This window comes from Centruroides vittatus, unplaced genomic scaffold, assembly GCF_030686945.1.
Source record: "Centruroides vittatus isolate TY-2023 unplaced genomic scaffold, ASM3068694v2 contig_388, whole genome shotgun sequence".
Taxonomy (NCBI): domain Eukaryota; kingdom Metazoa; phylum Arthropoda; class Arachnida; order Scorpiones; family Buthidae; genus Centruroides; species Centruroides vittatus.
The window spans coordinates 943,124-966,931 of NW_027122204.1; the positions used below are offsets into that span (position 1 = coordinate 943,124).

At 28.9% G+C, this 23,808-nt stretch overlaps 2 protein-coding genes across 2 annotated transcripts in view; one reads left to right on the forward strand and one right to left on the reverse strand.

Annotated features, from left to right (window-relative positions):
- The first annotated feature begins 1,522 nt into the window (after nt 1-1,522).
- Nucleotides 1,523-3,855, forward strand: LOC136975764 (T-cell immunomodulatory protein). The gene has a single exon (XM_067270856.1). The coding sequence runs from the start codon at nt 1,630-1,632 to the stop codon at nt 3,385-3,387; it is 1,758 nt and encodes a 585-aa protein (XP_067126957.1). The 5' UTR covers nt 1,523-1,629; the 3' UTR covers nt 3,388-3,855.
- Nucleotides 3,856-10,112: 6,257 nt separating this feature from the next.
- The window catches only part of Cadps (calcium-dependent secretion activator 1), a 119,766-nt gene continuing 106,070 nt past the window's right edge, over nt 10,113-23,808 (reverse strand). The window contains 6 exon segments of the mRNA XM_067270864.1: nt 10,113-13,225; nt 15,000-15,145; nt 16,722-16,826; nt 18,355-18,480; nt 20,797-20,880; nt 23,497-23,571. Of these exon segments, the coding sequence (XP_067126965.1) occupies nt 13,030-13,225; nt 15,000-15,145; nt 16,722-16,826; nt 18,355-18,480; nt 20,797-20,880; nt 23,497-23,571 (732 nt within the window). The 3' untranslated portion in view covers nt 10,113-13,029.

The window sequence follows — 23,808 nt, forward strand, 5'->3', positions numbered from 1 at the left end:
TTCTTTTGCATTTTAGCTAATTTTACTAAAAAAGTAGCAAAATTTTAGAAACCATAGCTAACATTTCTCATCCGTGAGGCTGCCCAGAACAACACACAATACATTATTGTTTGAATATTTGTTTACTCTCATACATACTTTACAGTACATTATTACAGTGTAATGCACTACCAATATAACCATAAATCTATCATTACAACCCACAAGCATCATACATTATTGAACAATTCTCGGTTTTGAATCGCACCCGGCAACAAATGCCAACGAAAATCAAATTCCCATCTTGGGGGCCATTTATGGAGATGTTTAACAAGTTAAATAAATACAACACCTTACTTTGTTGCTGAGAAGAATATCTATTTGAACACAAATGTTTTCAGCCCGATTAACAGGCCATCCTCAGATCACAACTAAAATGGAACTGATACGTTCCTTGCATGCATGGTTTGGACGACTACCTTCCCAAACCGTTAAGAAAATAAATCAACGGGAGAACGAGGGAGTGGAGTAAGGGGAAGAACAAGGGAAGAAATGTGGGTGATGTCAAGACACACAGGACAGTTTGCGATGGCACGTAACAAGAACGGTTTGGGTCGTCTAAACCATGCATGTAAGGAACGTATCAGTTTCATTTTAGTTGTGACCTGAGGATGGCCTGTTAATCGGGCTGAAAACATTTGTGTTCAAATAGATATTCTTCTCAGCAACAAAGTAAGGTGTTGTATTTATTTATGTGTTTATTTGCTGAGTGCTATTAAAAAAAATGTTTAAAAGTTGCTGATATTTTTTACATCAAGACAGTTTCCGATTGGAGTTTGACATCTCACCGAAACCTTTCACACTCAACAGTGTGCACTGGATGTGAAAGAACAAATTCAATAACTTGTATACGAGGGTAATCTGATACAAAGTCATTTACGACTACTGTATCACATTCTCTGTACTGTAAAGTACACTTAAATAAAGTGGATGTGAAAAAGTCCAGTGGCTAGTGTCAACATTTCATAGCGTCTCAAAAAATATATTAGATAAAATTATTTTTAATATTTATTATGTTTATTTATAATGATAATACGCTTGGACAATACTTTCTCAGTAATAAATTCAGCACTTTAATTTGTTTAAACGGACGGTAGGATTGCCAAACAGTCAAGGTGGCATCCTACCGCTCTGGGGGATCCGGGATCGAATCCGGACGGATCGAAAAACCCTCGTTCCTCATTACTCGGCCTACCCCATTGTGGGCCTGGCCGATTCCCTAATGGGCTTGCCAAAAGAGGCCTTTTTAGTGTCCGTGGAACGGAAAGAGTTAAAAAAAAAAAAAACTCTACGGAAGAATTTCAATATCGCGCATTAGAAGCGGGGTCGATTTTCTAAAATTTTATTTTATAAATAAAAAAAATTCATATAAAAAATTTTCCGTTAATAGATATTAATTTTATAATTTTTATAGCCGCCATTAATAAACTTAATTTATTTTAAAAAATAATTCCGCTAGAAGGCGCATAATTTGTTAGTTTCGGTTGCGGAAATTAGCAGTGTTGAAATGGCGAAGACGTGTGCGACGTATTTTATTCACGAAAGTAAATTAAATGCGAATTAAAGTTAAACGGTAAGCAGTTTAAAAATATGTATTCGCTAATTGCTATTTTGTTTGTTTGTTGGTCTTACGTTGGAGGAATGAATAATATTACTTCTAAGGTGTTCGGAACCGACACGTCAGGGTTGTTAGCAGCATTTGGAGACTTTAATTCTGACAAATTGACTGATATATTCAGAATATCAAATGACAGAAGAACTGTGGATATTCTATTCGGCCGCGACGTGGAGCCGATACTACAGAAATCTTCGGTTAAATGTAGATTTGATGCCAAAACAATTATAACGAGCGTCATGCCGTCAGATTTCGACGGAGATAGCAAAATGGATGTACTCGTTACTACTATCGCGTCCGATAGCGAGAACGAGACCAACGAAGTACGCATACTGTGGGGCAATAAGAGTAACTTGGACTGCGATGAAGATACGCACTTCGCCGCCATCGGTCAGCCTCTCGTGTTCGATTACGATGGAGACATGATTGCGGATCTGTTCGGGATGAACGAACGAGGAATCAAGACTGTTTGGACTTTCGGTGCTGGAAGAAATTTTACGGAGATTCGTCTTGGCCACGACGGGTCAAAGCTTGCCGTACCCCACTCTTGCGCCTTTGTGGATCTGAATGGCGATATGGTTGCCGATCTGTTCGTGACCTGCGAAGAGTCGATACAGTATTGGATAAATGATGGGGGAAAGTTTGAGTTGAACGTGTCCCTTCCGTATCCGAAAGATGCGGTTCTTCACGGACAAGTTACTTTCGGCGACATAAATTCGGACGGAGTTTTGGAAAAGATACTGCCCGTCTGCAAGGATCCCTTGTGTTTTTCTTCGTCGATAACGGTTTGGGATGAGATGAAAGAGGATTGGGAAACGCTGTTTTCGGATTTCCAGAGAGACAATGTCACATGGGGATTTAGGCCGCTGGGTAAAACCGTGTTGGAAAAATCGACTTATCCGATCGTGTTGAGAATGGCGGATTTCAACATGGATGGGTATCCGGATTTTTTAGGTATCGTTCAATCAAAAGTAACAAATATATCAAAAGCAGTTCTTTTAATAAACAAAGAATGTTCTACGTGTCCATTTGGTAGAACTCTGCATGCGGATTGGACCTTAGCTGACTTGGATCGTTCGAATAATAATGTACAGATAGCAACATTTTACGATATATTCCAAAATGGAAAAATGGATATTCTTTTAGTAAGTCAAAATAATAATAAATGGCAAATAAGTGCCGTAGAAAATATTGTTAGTTATGATGCTTATTTTATCAAAGTGTTGGTCTTGAATGGTTTGTGTAATGTTGACTGCGTCGATGGAAACGTTCCTTACGGAACTAATTATCCCGGAGCATTTATTAAATATTACACTACCGATTCGGACAGTAGTAAACGAAGAAGTTCTGCCGTTCAGTTACATCAGTCTGCGTATTTTTCTCTTCAGCTGCCTTATAGTGTTTTTGGTTTAGGAGAGACGCCAAACTTTGTTGATAAATTATACGTGACCATTCCGGGATTTTCTAACGATAATGTTCGTAAACACGAATGGAATCAAATAATACCAAATTCTCAAATGGTGGTAATTCCACATCCTCCTGATAATCCAAAAAAATGGGTAAATAAACTATTTGTTACTCCCAGCAGACTAGTTATTTTAACTTTGCTGGCTCTTGTAGGAACATGCATTGTTATCTGTACTATAATTGGTTTACTTCACTGGAAAGAGAAGAGGGAAGATCGTAGAGAAAAACTACAAGAAGCTCACCGATTTCATTTCGATGCAATGTAATAAAATTACTAAAAATGCATTTTTGTCCATCGGTATATAACATATTTAAATCAAGCCGATTCAAAGATATTTTTACCGTTTTTTATGATCAGATTCTAGTCCAAAGCAAGGTCATTATTATAAACATTGAAACATTGCAGCAATGTTTATATTCTTATCATATAATTTGTTTATTAATGATCATTATGAGATTTTTAATACAGAGGCAATTGATTCATCTATATAACTGGATGTAAAATATTGTGCTACATATTTTGAAGAAAATGGAATATTGAAACTTATTTATTAAATGTGCACATTTAATTTAAGTTAATTTTGTAATGTATTAAATAATTCTCAAGAGAATTATCAGTTTTTTTTTAAACTAAATTTTAAGAAATTTGAAATATCTTCAATTGTAAAATACTGTACATTGTGTAATCAGTATCAGAATTTCATTAAAACAAATATTTTTTGATAAGATGAAAATGTTTATGAAAATGCCGTAAAAATATAATATTTTGCTAAGGACAAATATACCATATTTACTCGCATATAGGACGAGATGTGACTTTAAAGATCAAAATGAAGAAAATTAGATTTATTAATACAATTCTAATTTTATTTCGTTTAATCACAAGTAAAATATCAAATGAACATAAATGCACACATTATTCCACAAAAATTGCTGGCATTTTAAACTTTAAGGAAAAATCTCTTAAAGTCGACAGCATAATTTGTTCGTGTAAAGCTGGACAATTGGGAACCTTTCTTTGCCAATTCTTAACAGTCGAATCCACTCTCTGTCGATTACACTTAAAAGTTTGTTCGAATTCTGATTTCCGAATAGTCATCTGTTTTCACGTGGGAAGGGATTAAAACTTATATTGTGCACTGGTGTGATTTTGGAATTTCAATCTGGAATTCAATTCAAAAGCTTTGCTTTTCCTATTTCTATTCATCTTTACTTCTGACAATATACAAGAACGATTCAAACGACCCAGATAAAATACTTTTGTTTTTAAATACAAGAGGGTAAGCATAAGGTAAAAAATGAAAATACACGGTTCACAAAAATTATTCGCAAAAACGCAGTCTTTCGCTCGCGTGTATAGGACGACCTAGGAATTTGAAGCTGTGATAAATGAATAAAAATCTCGTCTTATATGCGAGTAAATATGGTATATTAATCATAATTAAAAATACTTTTAAATTATAGGTTAAAAATTCATAAAGTCATTCTAATCATTTTGTCTAATAATAATATATTTTGAGACAGATTTTTAATTACAAGAAAAGCTTAAATTTTAAGCATGTGACCAAAAAATACATGTATTTATCCTCTAATAGTTCATATATTCAATGATATCACAGATTACTCTAATTTACTGTCTTATGTTCTCGTTGATATTATACATAATTACACTCACAGTAATACATTTGCATTTATAATCTGATTCTTCCAGACCACAAGTATTGCTTATGAATTTTATTTTTCATGTTTCATTTATAAAGCAACAATATAAACAATCATACATTGTTAAATTAGATGCATTCCAAATAAGAGCGTGCTTTTAAAAAGATGTGAAAACTAGTGCATTTATAACATGAGGATGATCCCTATTCAATTGATAACCATTTCTAAACATCTAACTTGATTAATAAAAATAAAAAAAGTAATAATTTTCTATTGATTATAAAGTGTAACTATCCTATGTTTAACTATCTTCTGTTTGACAAGGATAGAGCGATGTGCTGGTGCGTCACCGTGCCATTGTCGTGCACCAAAATTGGATGTTGCCACACAGTAATGTGGCAACATCCAATTTTTCCTCATCTGCCCCAGTCTACAGACATTTCACACTGCAACTTTTTTCTCCTACCACATCTCAAAGGTGTGCTTCACTGTTTGGGTGAAACAACGAGGTTTCAGAGGCGGCACTCCAGTGAATTCTGAAAAATGTCTTCTGGAAATGTTTTCGGCAGTGGTACGAAAGATGGCAAAAGTGCATCCAAAGCCAAGGGGGATTATCCTACAGTATTTTGAAGAAGGATGTATTTAAATGAAAGTTATGTTCACTTACATTTGCATACTTAGTCCGAGAAATTATTAACTATGGCCTCCTATCATTATATTATTACAGGATTCAAGTGTAAAACTCACATAGAAAATACTCTCAGATATGATTTTTAATGAAGCCATTTTATTTATATTTAATTCCTGACGTCTAAAAATTCTATGAATAAATACAAAGCATTTAGATAGATTTTTCTAAATATGATTATTGTTATTAAAATAGTAATTTTGATGTTTATCAACAATTTCCAATTTGATTACTACCTTTTTACTTAAAGTGATTTCACTTTAAAATGAAATTTATTACAGGACTGGATCAATCGAGAGTAAAAAAAACAACTGTCTGCAGAGATAAAAACAAAGTCTAAACTTTGGGTTATCCAGAAATTATGGTTCAGTACTGTAATGTTCTATGAATAACTCTTGAGACGTGTTCCAAAGTAAATTTGAAATTGGATGCAGATTATTTGTCAATTATAAATTGCAATTACAACCTCTCATCCTAGTTTTTTCTTTATCTAAACTCACCTAATATCTTTTAAAATCATGAAAAATCCTTTATGCTCCTTACGTATTCATCTGCCATTGTGATTTTTCTGGAAACCACCAAAGACGTGTAGCCTATGCCTCACCTTTAATTTTCTTCCATTTTTATACACACCCAATTCAAATTTTAATTGATATAATTAGGCACTTTAGACACTTCAAACATCAACAGTGTATAAATCTATATGCTTTGTTATACTACAATTTATCAATTCGTTATCATACAAGGGAGCTCATCCTTTGTCGCTCATGTATATAAGTATAACAACTGTATAATTCTTTCTAGCCTGAAGAGGGATTGGCAAAGTTCCAATCTGAAATGCATTGTTTTCGATAAAGGACAATTTTAATTGGTGTTGGTCTCTGTTTCACTCTGAATATACAAGACTTTAAACTGTGATCTAAAGTATTAATATGTGATAGTCTCATTGTTTCAAAAGAAAATAATTTAAAATATAATTAAAAATTGCTCATTATATTTTAAATTTAAAATACATGCTCTCCACCTAAGTAGTGGCTTGCCCCTATACATCATACTTTTCCTGTTAGCAATGAAGTTGTGACAGTCATCTAACTCCATTCAGGAGAAACTTTTTGAATTGAAATAATGTAACTTCTGGTTTGCATAGGAAGTTCTTATATAGTTAATCAGGGCCTCTATCCCTAAGGCTTCTGTATCTGGGTCCCGAATTTCATTTATTTAACACCCTTCTGGAGATTAAGGAAAGACAGACAGGCAAATGACAATGGGAATTTATAGGTCTACAATTTTTTCAAATTGCAGTCTAATATCCGAGTCACAAAAAAACCTGAAGGTTATTGAAATAATAACTATTATTATTATTTTTGAGGCTTAATGGGCTAGATGATTCCTTCCAAATACTTTATTTTCTCCATTTTAATTGTGCTGCAATTTTCGAAAATTGTAACCTATAAATTCTATGCCTGTCCTGTATGTCCTTTCTTAATCTCGAGAACGGAGTTTGATGAGCAGCACGACTCCATTGTTAATTAATTAATTAACAGGAAAGTATGATGTACAGGGACAATAAATAACTACTTGTGGCATTTTAAGTGAAATCTCCTTGCTGTCCAGTAATAAACTGTCTGCGGACTATAATTTGAGTAGCGTTAAGTGATATGTTTTTTTCATGGCATCTGCCGAGGAGTGGGTTGTACTGTACAACATTTTTATTTTCATTTTTAGCAATTTTCTTTGTGTTATACACAGGAGAGTAAAGTAAAATATTACCATAATACAAAAGTCACGATTATCATTCAAATTTTTATTATAATTATTCTTAAATTAAACAGTACGCTAAGATATGTACAGATAATTCTTAAAATACAGTATGGAGGATTGAGTGTGGGCAGGTACTGCGTAAAACGAAATTACACGTAAATTTGTGCCGTATCCAGAATCCACGTATATCAGTTATCATTTTTAAGTTGTTTTAAATGGGAAATCTCATTTGAATAAACTTTGTCCCCTGCCTGCAGTGGTGTATCCAGGATTTTGAGAATATGGGTGCTGCTCAAGACAGATTTGGAAAGACTAAGTCATCTTGCCCCCCCCCTTCATTTTCTAGAAAATGCTACTCAATCACCCTAGAATTAAATACTTATCTTATTGAAAGTTATATGATATGCATTAATATATTTATTTTAAAGTACAAAAGCAATCACTGGATATATTCCTACTGACCAACTAGATATTAATTCTCCTAATTGAATGCTGCTAACATATTACAAGCAAGAACAAAAATTTTTATATAAAACTGTTATTTACACATTTATGATGATGATGTAGTAAAAATTAATTGGAAAATAAAAATACGTTTGGGAAAGTCAGGGAATTTAAGACAAGCATAAAGATGAACCTTGAAAATATTCTAACTCCTGATTTGCAGATTTTTATGTTCCATTCATTCAATATTTGAGCTAATTTTAGACATGTATGAGAACTATAAATATTTGTAGGGTCAATGTGGGTAAATATGAGACAGTCCAAAAAATTGGAAAATATGAGTTGTAAAATTGGACTTAATCTGTCCGGTACTAATACAAAATAAAGTTTATTTAGCGCTTTTTAACATAACTTTTCTGAATGAAAATGACTATGGTTTCATTAAGACTTTTTAATTTTTAAGAAACATTACAAAAATAGGTGCAAAAACTTTTCTGTCAGTTCAACTAACTTTTGCTCTGTATATGTCTGCAAAAGACATGAATATTTAATTAGAAATTTGTATGTAGTGTATGAATGCAGCTTTCAGCTGCTAGTTGGTTTTTATTGCATGTATCATCATTTGTCTGACAGTGAGTTTTGTGCATTTCAAAATGAGACAAACTAACTTTTTACTTACCAGTCATTAATTTCCATGAAACTTTTTTTAAGTTCAGCCTGTTAATATTTTTGAAATGTAATAGGTCTACACCTAATTTAACCTTAATGTTAATACAGAAAACAGCAGGGCTATAGTTTTATTTTCTTCATTATTTTTTATTCCATGCTAATTAAATAAATAATCAGTTGCGTTCCTAAAGCTGTGGTCACACCATGCGATTTCCAGCTGTGCAGGTGACCACAACTGCAACAAGCGCGAATCGCGTGTGTCTTCTTGTGGTCACACATTGTTCACAGACGTTGCAACTCGGAAACACATATAATAAACCGATAAAATTAGAGTAGCTTGCTTTTGACTACTTTCATAAGTTTACTGACATTTTACGTTCTACTTCAGAGTATTTATGGAATTTTAGCCACTTTTCTTATTAAAATGGCAAGCAGTTCCTTTTCTGGAATGAATAAAAGAAAAAAAATTATTATTTTGATAGAGCTGGCGAGAATACACGAAAAGATTTAATTCTTCGTTTTATCGAAGATTTTAATCCCACAGGTATTCGTGAGCCTGAATACTATATATACCGCAGTTTTATTTACTAATTTGCATTATATTCTATTTCTTCTTTCCTATAGCCTACTGAATTATTAACCCAGTTTAGTTATTTTTTTATTCTTTAAACATTTAATTTAGGCCTATACCATATGTATATAAAATAGTTTGTATGGTAATATACTTCGTTCAAAAAGGTTAATAAAATCACATAGTCATAAGCCTATGTCTTTAAAATTTTGTTTTACACTTTTATATTGTACTAAACTACAGAATAATTTTAAATGATGAATATTTAAACTTAGATTACTTACTTCAATTAAAAAATTTCACGAGAAAATGTGAAGATATATAATTTTTTGTACAGCTTATTATCTTAAGAACTAAATATCATGGAGCAATGTTTTATACAAAAATGTCTTGCATTTAACCTGTAGTACATCATTATTAATGTCCCTGTTGGCATAGGCAAGTCCTTATGGTGATATAATGGGTGTCTCCTTTTTCACCTCCCAGTGTCTCATTTTATCTTTTCGAAAGAAAAAAGAGACACATACAAGAGACATAAATGACAAGGTCTACAGATGAATACTCCATTAGATTTCAACACCATCTGTAGATCTTGTCATGTATTTCTCTTTGTAAAATACTGATGCAAAAGTTTTGAAAAGTGTCTCATATTCATCCATGTTGACCCTATATAAAAACTTTAGAAATTTTTAGGATAATTAATATTAAAAAATTAAAATTTTCTGTCACCCAGAAATTGTATATTATTAATTTCCTTTAATTTTTGGCTAAAGCATTTCAAATTCAGCTTTATGAAAATTTGGTTTGATTCATATAATATATTTGGGTTGGGTTGGGATATAAATATTTGTTACAATATTTACAACTTCTATTTTATCTATGGCTTTTCCAAAAGATTCTTGATTATAAGAGGATACGGTGAAAGTATGGGATGGATTCAACAATATATTACACGTTTAAAATGCAATTCTTGAACTTGTGATTTTAATTACAATTAAATGAGCAGCAGCACACGCTACATTTTGTTTTATCCTGAAGCAGAAGCAAAATTTACTTTAAAGAAATTTTTAATATTTATTTATTTAGTATCAGCCCTGTAGTATATATCCAATAGAAAGCACACAATAATTAATAAATTTTAAAATATAATTATCATTTTTTCCCCTGATAATGTAAATAAGATTCCAAACACAAACTGCTTCAAGACACACCTTTATTCCTAGAGTTGTTTCGAAATTTAATACATTTGTTAACTGCCATCCGAACATTAAATACAATCATAACAAATGCATCAATACGTGGTCGTCGTGTTCCACAATAGAATCTCTCAGATCTTCAGTTGATGGCGAAAAATATGACACCGTGTCAATGGTTTGTAACCGCTGAACAGAATGTAAAATTCTCACCATAGTATAACAAGAGTGTACATACAATAAAAAGTTTTGATCTCAAGTCATGCTTTTAGCTTTATTATGATATATATCATTTAAGACACTTTCAAACCATAAATGCCTTTACAGTACTTTTACAAATTATTGTATGATAGGGATATTTCAAACTCAACCAGAATATTTAACATAAAAAAAAGCAGTAAATTTCATATCTTAAAAGTATATAACTCAATATTCCATACACCAATTTGTATATTAAATATTTTATTATTTAAAATATCACACCAAATTGATTAATATTTCATAAAATATATGAAAACTTAATATAAATGCATTTACAAGTTAAAAAAAAAAAAGCAAATTAAAATGTAATAAATGCAGAGTTTCAGCAAACTTTAGACTAAGCAATATTGTCAAAAAAAATTTCATAGTCATACTTTACTGTATATATGTATATGTATATATTAAAAACTAATAATTACGCAAATAAATTATCGTCGTTTATTATTATTATTATTATATTAAATGACAAATTTAATTGCATAGTTTTATGTAGTTTATGTCTTATTGCAATATCGAAAGAAGGCAAGTTCATCATCTGATATAACAATCTCAAGCTGAAACCCTGCGTACAAAGAAACAAAACTAGAAAATACTCGACATATCATACTTAAATGTTGGCAGATTCCACAAATGTAAATAAATTTCAAGTTTCATAATCTTACTATTTACATTATTTATATATTAAAACTTTTAATGGTGAGAGAAAATATTTTACATATAAATACAAGTACTGAAAACAAAAAGTACCTGATATTATTCCTGATTTAACAATAAAATTATTAAGTATAGAAATTTTAAATATATATATTTATATATATATATAATATATTTTTTTCCTTCTGTAAACTCTCTGGGGAAAAATATGTATTTTGAATTATTTGAATCAGTATAATGATGTATTGTGGTATTATTATTTATGTCCACAAGTGATTACTTTAATCTAGTAGTCTCCAATTTAATATATTTTATCTAGAATTTATCGCTAATTTGTTAATTTCGATAGCATATATACTGAACAGTATAATCTTCACATGCTGTAACTATGTTAATTATACTGTTGTATATATTAATCAAATTTATCAATCCTATGTTTTTTGCTGCTTGGAGACTTTCTGACATTCAATCAAACTAAATCTTAGTCTTGATTTTTTAAATTATATATTTATATATATATATATAATATATATTATACATGTCATTCTAAAGTTCTTTGATTTGATTTTTTTTTTAAATTATCATATTTGTTTCAAAAAGTGATACACTATATGATTCAACAGATAGGAGTGATCTAATTATGTAGAATTTGCTACAGATCATAGATAATTTACATATATTAGAAAACACATTAATAAACAACTATGTAATGCAAGAAAGACCGATACAAGATCTGGTGAAGAACAAGCACAGTATTGCAGATGAAGTTGTCTGCTGTTTATCCAGCAGTTTTAATTTGCAGAATGGTCAACATTATAATTAATTTTCGTTGTTTCAAATTGCTGATTTCAGCACCTTTTTTTTTTATATATATATATATTTTTAAATAATTAAGACATACATTTTGAGGAAAATTCATTCAATTATACATCAATAAAGAATAGACTTGGTATATTTTTATAATTAATATCATTAAGAGAGAAAATTAATGTCAATATAATTCATCAACAGTTAAATTTATATAAATTATGTTAATTATTAATTTAATATAATAAAAAGAAATATGACTAGATCTATAAAAACAAAATGTTTTTATATAAATTTATATAAAGATAAATCAGAACTCCTTTTCATAGGAAGTGAGTTGAATGTATATATATATGATTCACATTATATTGACTACATCTATATAAAAGAATCACAATTTAATATACATAACAGTATGTGGATGGCATAACAAATATGAGCCTAAAATACTTCCTCCTCCTTTAATTATCAAATGGAATTGTCAAATTTAAAATTTTATTGTTAGTTTATTATACAGAAGAATGGATTATTGTTGTTATCTTTTATTTAAGATACATCTAACCAGAGTAGATGGCTATGGAAAAGAAAAATTGAGATCTTAGTTAAAATGTATTAACATAAATAAAGAAAAAAAATGACTAGAGTTTTGATTCTATCTACAGCATAGTATTTTTTTTTTTTTATCACTATTGGAATTTACACAACTGATGGCTGAATACAGCAGTGACTTTCACATAAATGTTCGATGAGATCAGAATACATGGAATGTAGAGGACATTGGATGTAAATGCATAGTGACTAGCAAATCTTCCCTGACTGTTAATAGAATTTATTTGCTAATACTGATCTGCAAAATTTCACACTTGTGGAAACTGTCATAGTCTTTACAATATCTCTTTTATTATTTAAATTATCATTTAAATAAGTTTGACTTATCTAAAAATCAATAACTTTCCAATGACTAGTCAGATAATTAAACATAGGTTGTGGAATTTAATAAATTTTTTTAAATTGCTTTTTTGACTAATCTTTATAATGTTTCGGAGTCGTTTTGATAACGAAAATCGGTATGCTGTTTGGAAACTTGCTCTCGATCTATTTGGTTTTTATATATAAATAAATATGAGCAAGATTGGTTTGGTGACTATCAATTATTGAATTTGCAGAATTGTGCTGCATGTTAAAAGTACTTAAAGAATTAAAAATTCAGAAAACCTCCCGAAAGTTTATTTGCAAAGCCACCCATTCCACGGCCAATGGTAGTTATACGTCCAACAACATTTTGCGTAGCATTTTTAATGCTGCTGACGTATCCCTCTGCACCTTCTTCTTGGCTAATGGATGCTACTCTTGCTTTGGGAACTCCTTCTTCAATACCAGTTTCTGGATAATCTCTTAAGTAAAATAAACATATAATAATAAATTAAATAGAATAGTTTTGGCATTTAAGATATTCTAACTTGTAAAATATTAAAATTTCTACATAGATTCCACCACCAGTTATAAAATTTCCATTTATTACAAAATATATAGTAATCATAAGTCATTTATTGTAATTTGCTTTCCTTAAATATATTATAAACCATGAAGTAAAGAAAATTATCATAAATTTGATAAGATTTCTGCAAATTAATATATTTTTTATTATTTGCATTTCTTTAAATTAATTTTTGAACTTTATAATTCCTCTCTCTCTCTCCTACTTCAATTATATAACTAATTCTTCTCAACACCTGTAAAATATAGTAGTACAGTAGACCCCCCTATAACACGGAACGTATCTACCGTGTTATAGCGGGGTCTACTGTATTCAAAAAAATTATTTGTCAGTTGAAAGTCTGTAATCAATAGTTCTGGAAAGTATTCTGGAACTGAAAAATACTGTATTAACCTGCAATCACATGTTATAGCAGCAATCTTCCACAACTACTAGCTTCTTCATGCACATTTTCCACCAAATTGACTTACATAGCTGTACTTTCGTAATATCCTCATTTTACATGCTATCCGTCCGTGTAAAAATTTCAGCTGAAAAATTTTTTTACACTTACCAAAGACAAGCAAAATACTGTTGTGGAAAATTGCTGCCTTATGCATGCAATCACACACCATTGTCACATAATTGCAAGCATTAAGTGGCAATTTTTCTCTCTGATGTTTTGATAATCTGATGCCAATTTTAATGACATGATTACTGCAGAAACTTCATGCATGTTTGTTAGCTATGCAAGATAATGACAGGGTGATCTGCAACTTGCTATGACCCTGAATGCTTGTCTCTGTAAGATAGCCTGGAGTGTTATGATCTTCGACAATTTAAATGTTTTTATGGCTTCATTTCATGCCTGCAAAAAATAGAGAAAAATCATATCCTGGTCTTTCTAAGAAACATCTCAACCCTCCCATCACTAATTTCCAGGTGAACTTGTTTTACACTAGCCCGCTCTATTGCAAAGTTTAAAGAGCACCCTGTGGGAACCTGGTCAGGGACATTGTTCTGTAAACTAAACAATGTGTGACACTGAAATTTAGCATATGCAGAGATCGCATTATAGGATTTATCAGAATAGCAATCAGGTAAAATATAATTACATGCGAAAAATTACTGCCTTATGCATGCAATTTGTAAAAAAACAGCATGTGATCACAAAAATTAAATTAAAAAATATTTTTAGTGTTAACAATTTGTTAAATTTGTGAAGTCACCCTATGTTGTCATATTTAAAGAGTAGTTGGATCAATTATGCATAATACTTACGATCTTTTGTTTTGCGTTTTATGATGTTCTTATGTTGCAGAAAACTCGAAAAATGATTTATTCAATGTTTTTTCCCCAATTTATATTTGTAAATATTTTAATGTATGCATGTATATTAAATTTAATAAATTATTAAAGATTACTTATATTTAAAAATGTTATTCATTAGTGATTATAAGAGTTACTATATATTCAATAATAAATGAAAACAGATAATTTGGAATCATTTAATATACTCACTTTTAACTATTTCATATTATTTATGCTGAAATTATAATAATAGCTTTTGATATAAAATGTAACAAAACAAATATGCTTTATGTTTACATAAATATAATATAAATTACGCTAAGAATATTAGAAATTTCATAAAATTAAAAATTTTTCTGTTTTAAATATATTTTGCCTACTCTGAATCTTCTTTCTCTCGGTTTGCAGCTTCTGATACAGATGCAGTTGCGTTTTCCAATTGTAAACGACTACTAATAGTTTGATAAATTTTGGAATTTAATTTTTCTTCTTCAATTCCTTGTAATTCAAAATCAGAATATAATTTCTGAAAAGAAATGATGAATTTATAAATAAAAAATATGATAAATAGGAGGGAAAACATACTTCATTTATTAAAGTCCAAAATAGGATTTATTTTAATAGTTCATAAATTTCTAATATATTTTATTTTTATAATTATCAGATATAATAAATGTATTAATATATAATCATTTTAGATACATTTATGAGACTAAAAGCTTTTAAATACTTTTAATATTTATGAATTTTGGGTTTAATGAAAGCAATTTGTAATTCAGGAACAATGTACTAGTGAAAATACTTAGTAGTTTTTCTTTCACCTGTATTTTTATTGTTATTGCAATTTATTAGAATTATTATAGAACTGAGAAATGATAACAATTTCAGAAAAAGTAACACTGAAAAAAAGAAAAATAATGTTGCAAGAGAAGGCAATGTTATTTGTAAGTTTAATTGAATCAACTGATGAGAAAAGTTCATTTCTAGAAGCTATGGAAATTTACTTTATAACAATGAAAAGAACAAGAGAGTCTACTAGCATTATAATTACCAAGTTTCATGTCTTAATTGTCAATGAGACTAACTAACCACTTATCAAAAATGACTTTGAAAAGTTTGTCTTTTGTTGGATAGGCTATAAATGTATAATAATAATAAATCTTAGGTTTGGAGGACCTCCATGGTAGGCATCCCAACAATCTCAGCCAGGATCATATTGACAGAACTGACTCATGGATTCCATTTTGGAGAGATGGAAGGGTTCATGAATGCCATATGAGGCAGGTTATAAATATAAGAAAGTATAGAAAACACATTTAAAAGACAAAACACTTGTAGGAAATGCCATATTATAGGTAAGACTCATCACATTAGGTTACAAGCTTTTAACACAAACCAAGTAATTACATTAATATAACCAAATAGCAAATGTAATACATCAAAAGGTTGCACAGAAACAGAAACACAAACTTCTATACACCCAGGAACCATACTACAAATACTCCTCACACAGTCATACTGTGATTGTTCCATAATCACAGATAAAACAATCCATATATCAATATCCCTAAGCCCAATGTATTGATACTGATCTAAACTCAAACTTTGTACAAAATTTAGTAGTCAGAAAATTAATTAACTAATTCAGAATGTACAGAAATACATAATATCAACCTGGAATAAGATTTAAATTATGCAGGAGTTGCATGTTTTATTTTTATATAAAAACAATTATAATATGTAGTTATTTTTTTTACAAGAATATTACCTTTTTTCTATGTCTAGGATCAGTAGTTTTTTTAAAGTTTGAATAAAAATCAAGGTCTACAGAACAGTAGGAAATATAAATGAAAAGCATGTTTTAATTACACTATAACTATAATTAATAGTATCTATTTTTTCGGGTGCAAATGTAATTTATGTTTTGCTAAACTACTTTTAAAACGAAGATATTCAGAGTAAGATGTCATTTAATGTTCGATAAGTTTAAAATTATAGTAGTTAATAAAATTTTAAAAAGTTTCACTTAAAAAGCTATTGTCATTAAATCATACGTATTAATAACACAAAACTGATTTTAAAAATATAAATGAGAAACTTACCTTGCCAATATGAGATAGAGCTGATAATTGAAAAGAATGAAGACCGCGGTCAATACGTTCCGACAACCAGGTACATAACATTTGCATTTGAGATGCATACCATTGCTTAAAAATAAAATTGTATATTCATATTTAATATCTGATACGTTGATAATTTTATTTGAAAAAATAAAATTACTCTATTCTTATGAACAAATAACCAAATAATGCTTTAATGGAGTTTAGATTACATTTTATGAGAATTGGTAGTTTCAGGCCAGTAGTCTATCATCAAATACTAAAACAAAAAAATTCTCCAGTTTGAATTTTCTGTTTTACAAGTATTTGAAGATAGGCTACTAGCCTGAAATTACTAATACTCAAAACATTATTTGGTTGAAAACAGGAATGAAATTATTAAATATAGCAATACTTTTATAATGTATTGCTATATTTGAAATGTATATTATACTTGAAGCACATCATTCCAAAATCTATCTTATCCACTTTCACTTAATTTTCAGTATTAGTAAAGTCATTTAAAGCTTTAAATTTGACAATGCTAACATTGGTTGGTATAAACAACATGCAGAATGCTGTAAGCTTATTTTTGAATGATAAAAACATTTTATTATGACAGTTCTTTACGACGGAATTTAGAATTAACTCTCTCATCTTCAACATTAACAATAAGTTTTTAATCGTGTTATTTGAAGTTTTTATTTTAAAACAATAATAAAGTCAATTTTAAAATAATTGACTTTTTTAACTACATTATCAATTTAATAATTATGGAATTATTTTAAAATTTTTACTTTTAGAAAACAAAAAATAGACTAAAAATAAGAAAATGAATTTAAATCATATTAATTTAGGTTTAATTCAATTCCCAATAAAGTACTAAATATTTAAAAATTAATCTCACTGATGTTGCAAAATAAAAACAAGATTGTTCTTCATGGTTAATTTGAAATATTATTATATAAATTACATGAATCTTGTAAAACTTGTAAAATTTTTCTTCTCTTGTTGAGACCAGATTTCATGTCTAACAAATCATTATGTTCAAATAGCTATTTCTAATGTAAAAATTTAAATTGCGTGTTAAAATACACAGAAAGATGTGAAAAAAATTGATTTAATTACTCTTCAAATAATTTTGTGCGCCTTAATGCAAACTTATTGAGGAGTACAAAAGAAAATTGAACCATTCTTTTTATGAAAGTAATAGATTGCAATAACAGGAAATTACTTAATAAGAGATAATAATTTATCATTTATGTTTGTTATTATTTAAGTATAATATGCTGCACATGTAAACAGAACAATTGTAAAAACTTAGGGTTATAAGGTGGTGGTTGTGAGCACTCCCACCACCACCTTATAACCCCTTATAACTTCCCCTCTACATGTTTTTCTCCTAAAATTCATTCACAAAAATTAGTGAATTCTAAATGCCTATAAATGTTATTACTATTTAGTTATTATTTGATGTAGTTTTTACAACTGGTTTTGCTTCTCAAAAACTTTTGAAATAAACATTTTTTGTTAGTTAAGTAGCAGATTTGAATCATTTTAAACTATCTAGTAAGATGGTTAACCAATGCAATCATAAATTTTTAATTATTGTTATCATTTAAATAACGTAACATACCTCAAATAAACTTAATACCCACAGTTCATCAGTCACTTTTTGACGTAATTGCTCCATACTATTACGAGCAAAATTAATATATGCTAATCCTACTTCTCTGCCAGAACTTGACATGCCTTGCCGATACTAAACAGAATAAATTTATATAAATATCATTAAAAAATAAAATATCAAAATTATCATAGTGACAATAAAAATTACAAAAAGTGATGGGAAGTTTTAATCTTAAATGTATGGAAATATTTATTAAAAAATAAAAACTACAAGGAAATACTGTAGAGAAAATTATCTAATTTATTATAATTAAAAATGTATTTTAATTACATTTGGATATTACTATTTAATGTAAAGTTAACCTCTATCATTTATCATCATATTATAAAGCTATAACATATAATATGACATTCTTTTTCTTGGTCTTTCAACTCATCATTTTCTTATTGTTGCTAGATAAAATGACACTGTGTTTTTTCCATACAATTTTAGGAATATGAAAATATTTATAAAAGAAATATAATTTATATTTCAAGCATATTGCTTCTTGTCAGATTTTCCACTTTAAATGAATATTCTATTATCATACAAATTTATGATGATATAAAATAAGCTATATCAAAATTTAAGTGCAGCTACTAGCTTATATTTATTTCTTATTAATATAATGATTCTCCCACAACAGTTTACATTAAGATTATAAATTTAAAAAAATTCAGCAACAAGTTGCTTAACTTTCCCAGCAACATTTAAAACTTTGGCACCATCCATTATGATATTTTATTAAAAAACGTTTTCTATTTTTAATTAATATAAAATGGCAAAAAGCTTAATTTTGAAGGTAGGGATGAGTTTTATAAAAAATTTTAAATGCTAACAACAAGTAAAATCATTAAGTCTGACCCTACTTGAGATATCACACACAACCCCCCTCTTTATCTCCCCATCCCTTGACCTTTAACCACAGCATAAATCCTCCTAATACACAAACCTCCCTGCAAAATTTCAGATATTTTTGACAAAAAGCACAGAAGTCATTAAGCTTCAAAGAGGGTGAACAAAATTGTGCCCCCACACACTAATATCCATACATACAAAAAAACCCTCCAATTTTTCTTTTGCATTTCTTGACATTTCAAGATCCAAGTCCAAAAATGTAAAAATCTTGGAGGTTTATCTTTTGACTGAATCACCAGACCAGTGTTTTTCAACAGGGGTGCCACGGCGCCACGATTGGGGTGTCGCAAAGTTTAGGACCTTTAGGCATTTTCATGAAAATTTACTTAAGTGTAGTCTCAAGATAACTCATTGTCAGTATTTTGACAAAATTCAATGGACTTAAATTTTGATTTTAAACACGTAGAAACACTATTTTTGCATCAAAATGCTACTTCAAACTGTCAATTTAAAAAATTTTTTTTTTCCTGGGGAGGGAGTCCCCTCCCCAGCATTGTGCATAATATTCGTTTTTGCAAAAACTTCATCTGGCCCCCATTAAGCCTCCCCTTATTCAGATTCTAGATCTGCCGCCAATCAAGGGTGCCGCAATTTTTAATTTTTCAATCAGGGGTGCCACTCAATGAAAAAGGTTGAAAAACACTGCACCAGACTTTCCTTCTGTTATATATAACAGCACTAGAAAGTACAAATGTTTAAGGAAGGAGTAATACTATAATTTTAACTTATCCAAGAGTGCAATTTTTCATTGGCAAAAATATTTATTTTGGTAGCATAGAAACACATTTCATCTTATTATCACCAACATTATAAAATCCCAATTTTTCTGACATTGTTATGCTATATTATATTGGGACAACTTCACACAACTTCGACACAGAATTGCAGAACAAAAGACATTTTTGCAAAAAAAAAAGTTCCATGAAATTAGAGACTTGGTTTTATGTCACAATTTTCAAGGATCATAGAACTGAAGGCAGGACAGGCAACATACACATATTGTTCCTGCTTGAAACCTTGTTCGTTCTCTAAACCAACCCATCTACCATCTCCAGGATGTCATTCTCTCTTTATAAAAGGCTTACACTTAAAGAATAATAAAACAATTTAAATGGGAATTAAATACTTAATTCTATTTATTTGTGTACTTTATTTATTTGATTTAAATATTTAAAATTTGTATTCCAAAATGAAAATTTCTAAAGTATTTTTGTCAAATATTCTGTTCAGATATCTATAAATGATGAAGCTTTAATAAAATAGATGAAAGTGCTTTTACTACAAAAAGCTTATAACATTAATTATTTTGTAGACAAGTTTATATGAAATTCCTGATGTTATAATTTAAGTTACTTTTATCCATTCAAATAAATATAACAGTTTCCAACAGAGAACATATATTGAGAGATTGAGAGATGTAATTATTGTCTTACCCGGGCCCCTTTATCGAGAAGGCCGGCCCTGACAGTTACATAGCATGATATTAATTACCGTTAAAGACAAAATCGGTGCTAAGAGGCTGCCTTCATCATAACGAGATAACTTGTTTAATGTTGCTTCTAATACACTGGTAAGCTATAAATAAAAAGTTTATATCAATTTATAAGAACATTTACTACTTATAATGATGGTGCCCAAACTAAGGCTCTTGTCATACATTAATCTGACCTGCAAACGTGTTTGACACACCACTTATAAATGATAGAAATACACCTCCTACATTTGGTGTATATTCTATATACACCAAAAATATTTGTAGCCTGCCTTCGTATGACTTATGCATAATTTGCCTGACAGTTGAAAAGTTTGGGCACCATTAATTTATAATATCAATTGTAACTTTTTAAATAAAAAAAAGTGAAAAATAAATATTAGTAATAATTATTTATTACCAAAATTGCAGTGCTGTCTGAAATGTATACAAAATATCTAATCTTTGTTGCAGCAATTTTCTTAAGTGTAATTGAAAGTGTAATATTAATTATAGTTCAGTTAATTTATTAAAAATCTTTCAACAAAGCAGGAATCTCCCATTTAAAAAATAAACAAGAAATCCACTTATATTTTTCTATAAGTGGGCTTTTTGTTTATTTTTTAAATGGGAGATTCCTGCTTTGTTGAAAGATTTTTAATAAATTAACTGAACTATAATTGAGGATGTAATATTAAATATAGAAAAAGTATTTCATTTTGATAGATATATTATGGAACTGAAAGAAATAGTCTTACATTTTTATGCAGCGACATCATCCAATACTGTGTAAATTGGATGTTATAAAAGCTTTTTATTACTATAATTTCTCCATAATATTGAAGATATTCAACAATCTTGATGAATTCTTAGTTATTAAAGATAACAAATTATAGTATAATAGTTTGTTTAAGTTTTATCTGTGAATTTTGTTCAGGACACCTGGAGGTTTTTACAAGTGTGTTATATTAATTTATGGTATATTGTTTATTTTAAATAGTGTTACAGATATCTTAAAGTAAAGTATTAAGTTAAGCAAATTGAATTGAATTATTAAAAAAATTAATTAGAATTATTGATATGATAATTTATTAGAAGAAAGAAAAACATCAGTTAGACTCAATCATTACTGACTGTTATTCTAAAACTATAGTCATATGTTGCAATTGTACCAATTGTTCATATTAATCGGCACTTTAATAGCTTATTGTTTTGGTTAAAGTTGTTCAGATCAAACACAAGTTTGTTTAAAGAAATTATCATACAGGAAATCTAGGCAATTGGTTAAAATAGATATGCATTTTGGGCATTGTGCCCCTTATCATCCTTTCCTTAACAAATATCTGGTAAGATAAAATTATGGTTTAAAATTATGCTTAAAAATGTTAGTTTAAATTCTTTACCTTTTTAGTCTGTTAAATTTTAAATTATTATAATTTAAAATTAGATAGTAGGTGATTTTATTTCCTTCACCTTTAATTGTCCAGTTACCAAATGCAATTTACTTATTTCTCAGTGTGATTACTACTTTGAGTTTTATGTTACTTAAATGTAAAATTATAAAATTTTGAATTTTACTTTTATACAATAATTTTATCTTATCAGATATTTATTATGGAAAGGACTGAGAGACAACAATGCCTGAATTGCATAGTCAGTCCTTTAACCAATAGAGTATATTTTAATCAATTGCCTGGATGTTTCTATATGATAAGTTTTTAAAAACAAACTTGTGATCATATTACAGTAGAGCGTCGTTTATCCGAATCAATTGGGGACTGGGGGTTGTTCGGATAACTTATTTTTCGGATAACCGATTATGCACGAAAAAATATATTAACCTATCCCACGTTGAAATTTTTCTCTGTTACGTGTTGCTTCGTGTTGAATTTTTGTCGATGTTAAGCCTAAAGTAAATTTTTTAAAATAATAATCGTGGCTATTGTATCGTTAAAAATTATTTCTTTATTTTGTACAAACAAAATAAATATATTGAAAAATATAAAAACAAAAAAATTATACTTTAGAAGTTAATCTAGTATCAAAAATGTTCGATTCAGCAGGACACAGTCCGACTGGAACGGTTTCGGGTTAATCGATGTTTCTGTTGATCAGCTTTCGGATAAACGACACACTACTGTAAGTTCAACAATGATCATGTCTGATTCTGTGATTAACAGGATAAACACCTTTGGTTAGCACTATTCCAAGAAAAGGTAATTATACATTTTTAATTTAATAATACACTCAAAATTAAAAACACTTTCTTGCTAATTCATAAGTTTTGATTGTTGTATAAAAAAAAAATTAAATTAAAGTGCAGTAGAAAATTCTATCATTATGAAATAACTTTACTTTTTATTTTTGTTAATTTTTAATAAAACAAAATTTTATAAATATCATTCTGTTTAATAATTTGAAGAGTAAACTATATAACATTTTTTTCAATTTTAAAAGCTTTACTTGACACTTTATATAAAGATAGAGTATAATATTAAAAAAATATAAATTTAGTATATATTACTATTACTTTTTTTACATTTCATTTGCCTGCCAATCATTTTTATTTTTGGATATAATTTCTGATTTTGATTTTGTTTATCTATAAATTTAATTTGATCTAAATATTTTTATATACTACTAGTGATGTAAATAAAACATAGTATTAAAGCAATAAATTTTTGGCATCGAAATTTAAATCATTTTTTAACGAAACATACCTTATTTATAAGACCAGTCATCATTAAATTCAGCGTCTCATCCACCAATTGGTCAATTTTTGCATGGTATTGATGCTTGTGTAAAAATAAAAACCACATATGTAGTTATATAACAATGATTTTAATATTATCATTAAAATAAGCATACATATAACCTATTAAAATATTATAAAATGTAAATTTTACAATATTTTAATAGGTTCTCTCTCTCTTGGGACGTAATGAAACATTATTTCAAAAATTTTGACTTGCAAAATGTAAAATCAACAATGATTATAAAAAATAAAATACATTTGGAACAAATTATATGAA

What these genes read in the sequence shown, in the direction of transcription:
- LOC136975764 (XM_067270856.1), top strand. Translation starts at nt 1,630, where the DNA reads ATGTATTCGCTAATTGCTATTTTGTTTGTTTGTTGGTCTTACGTTGGA.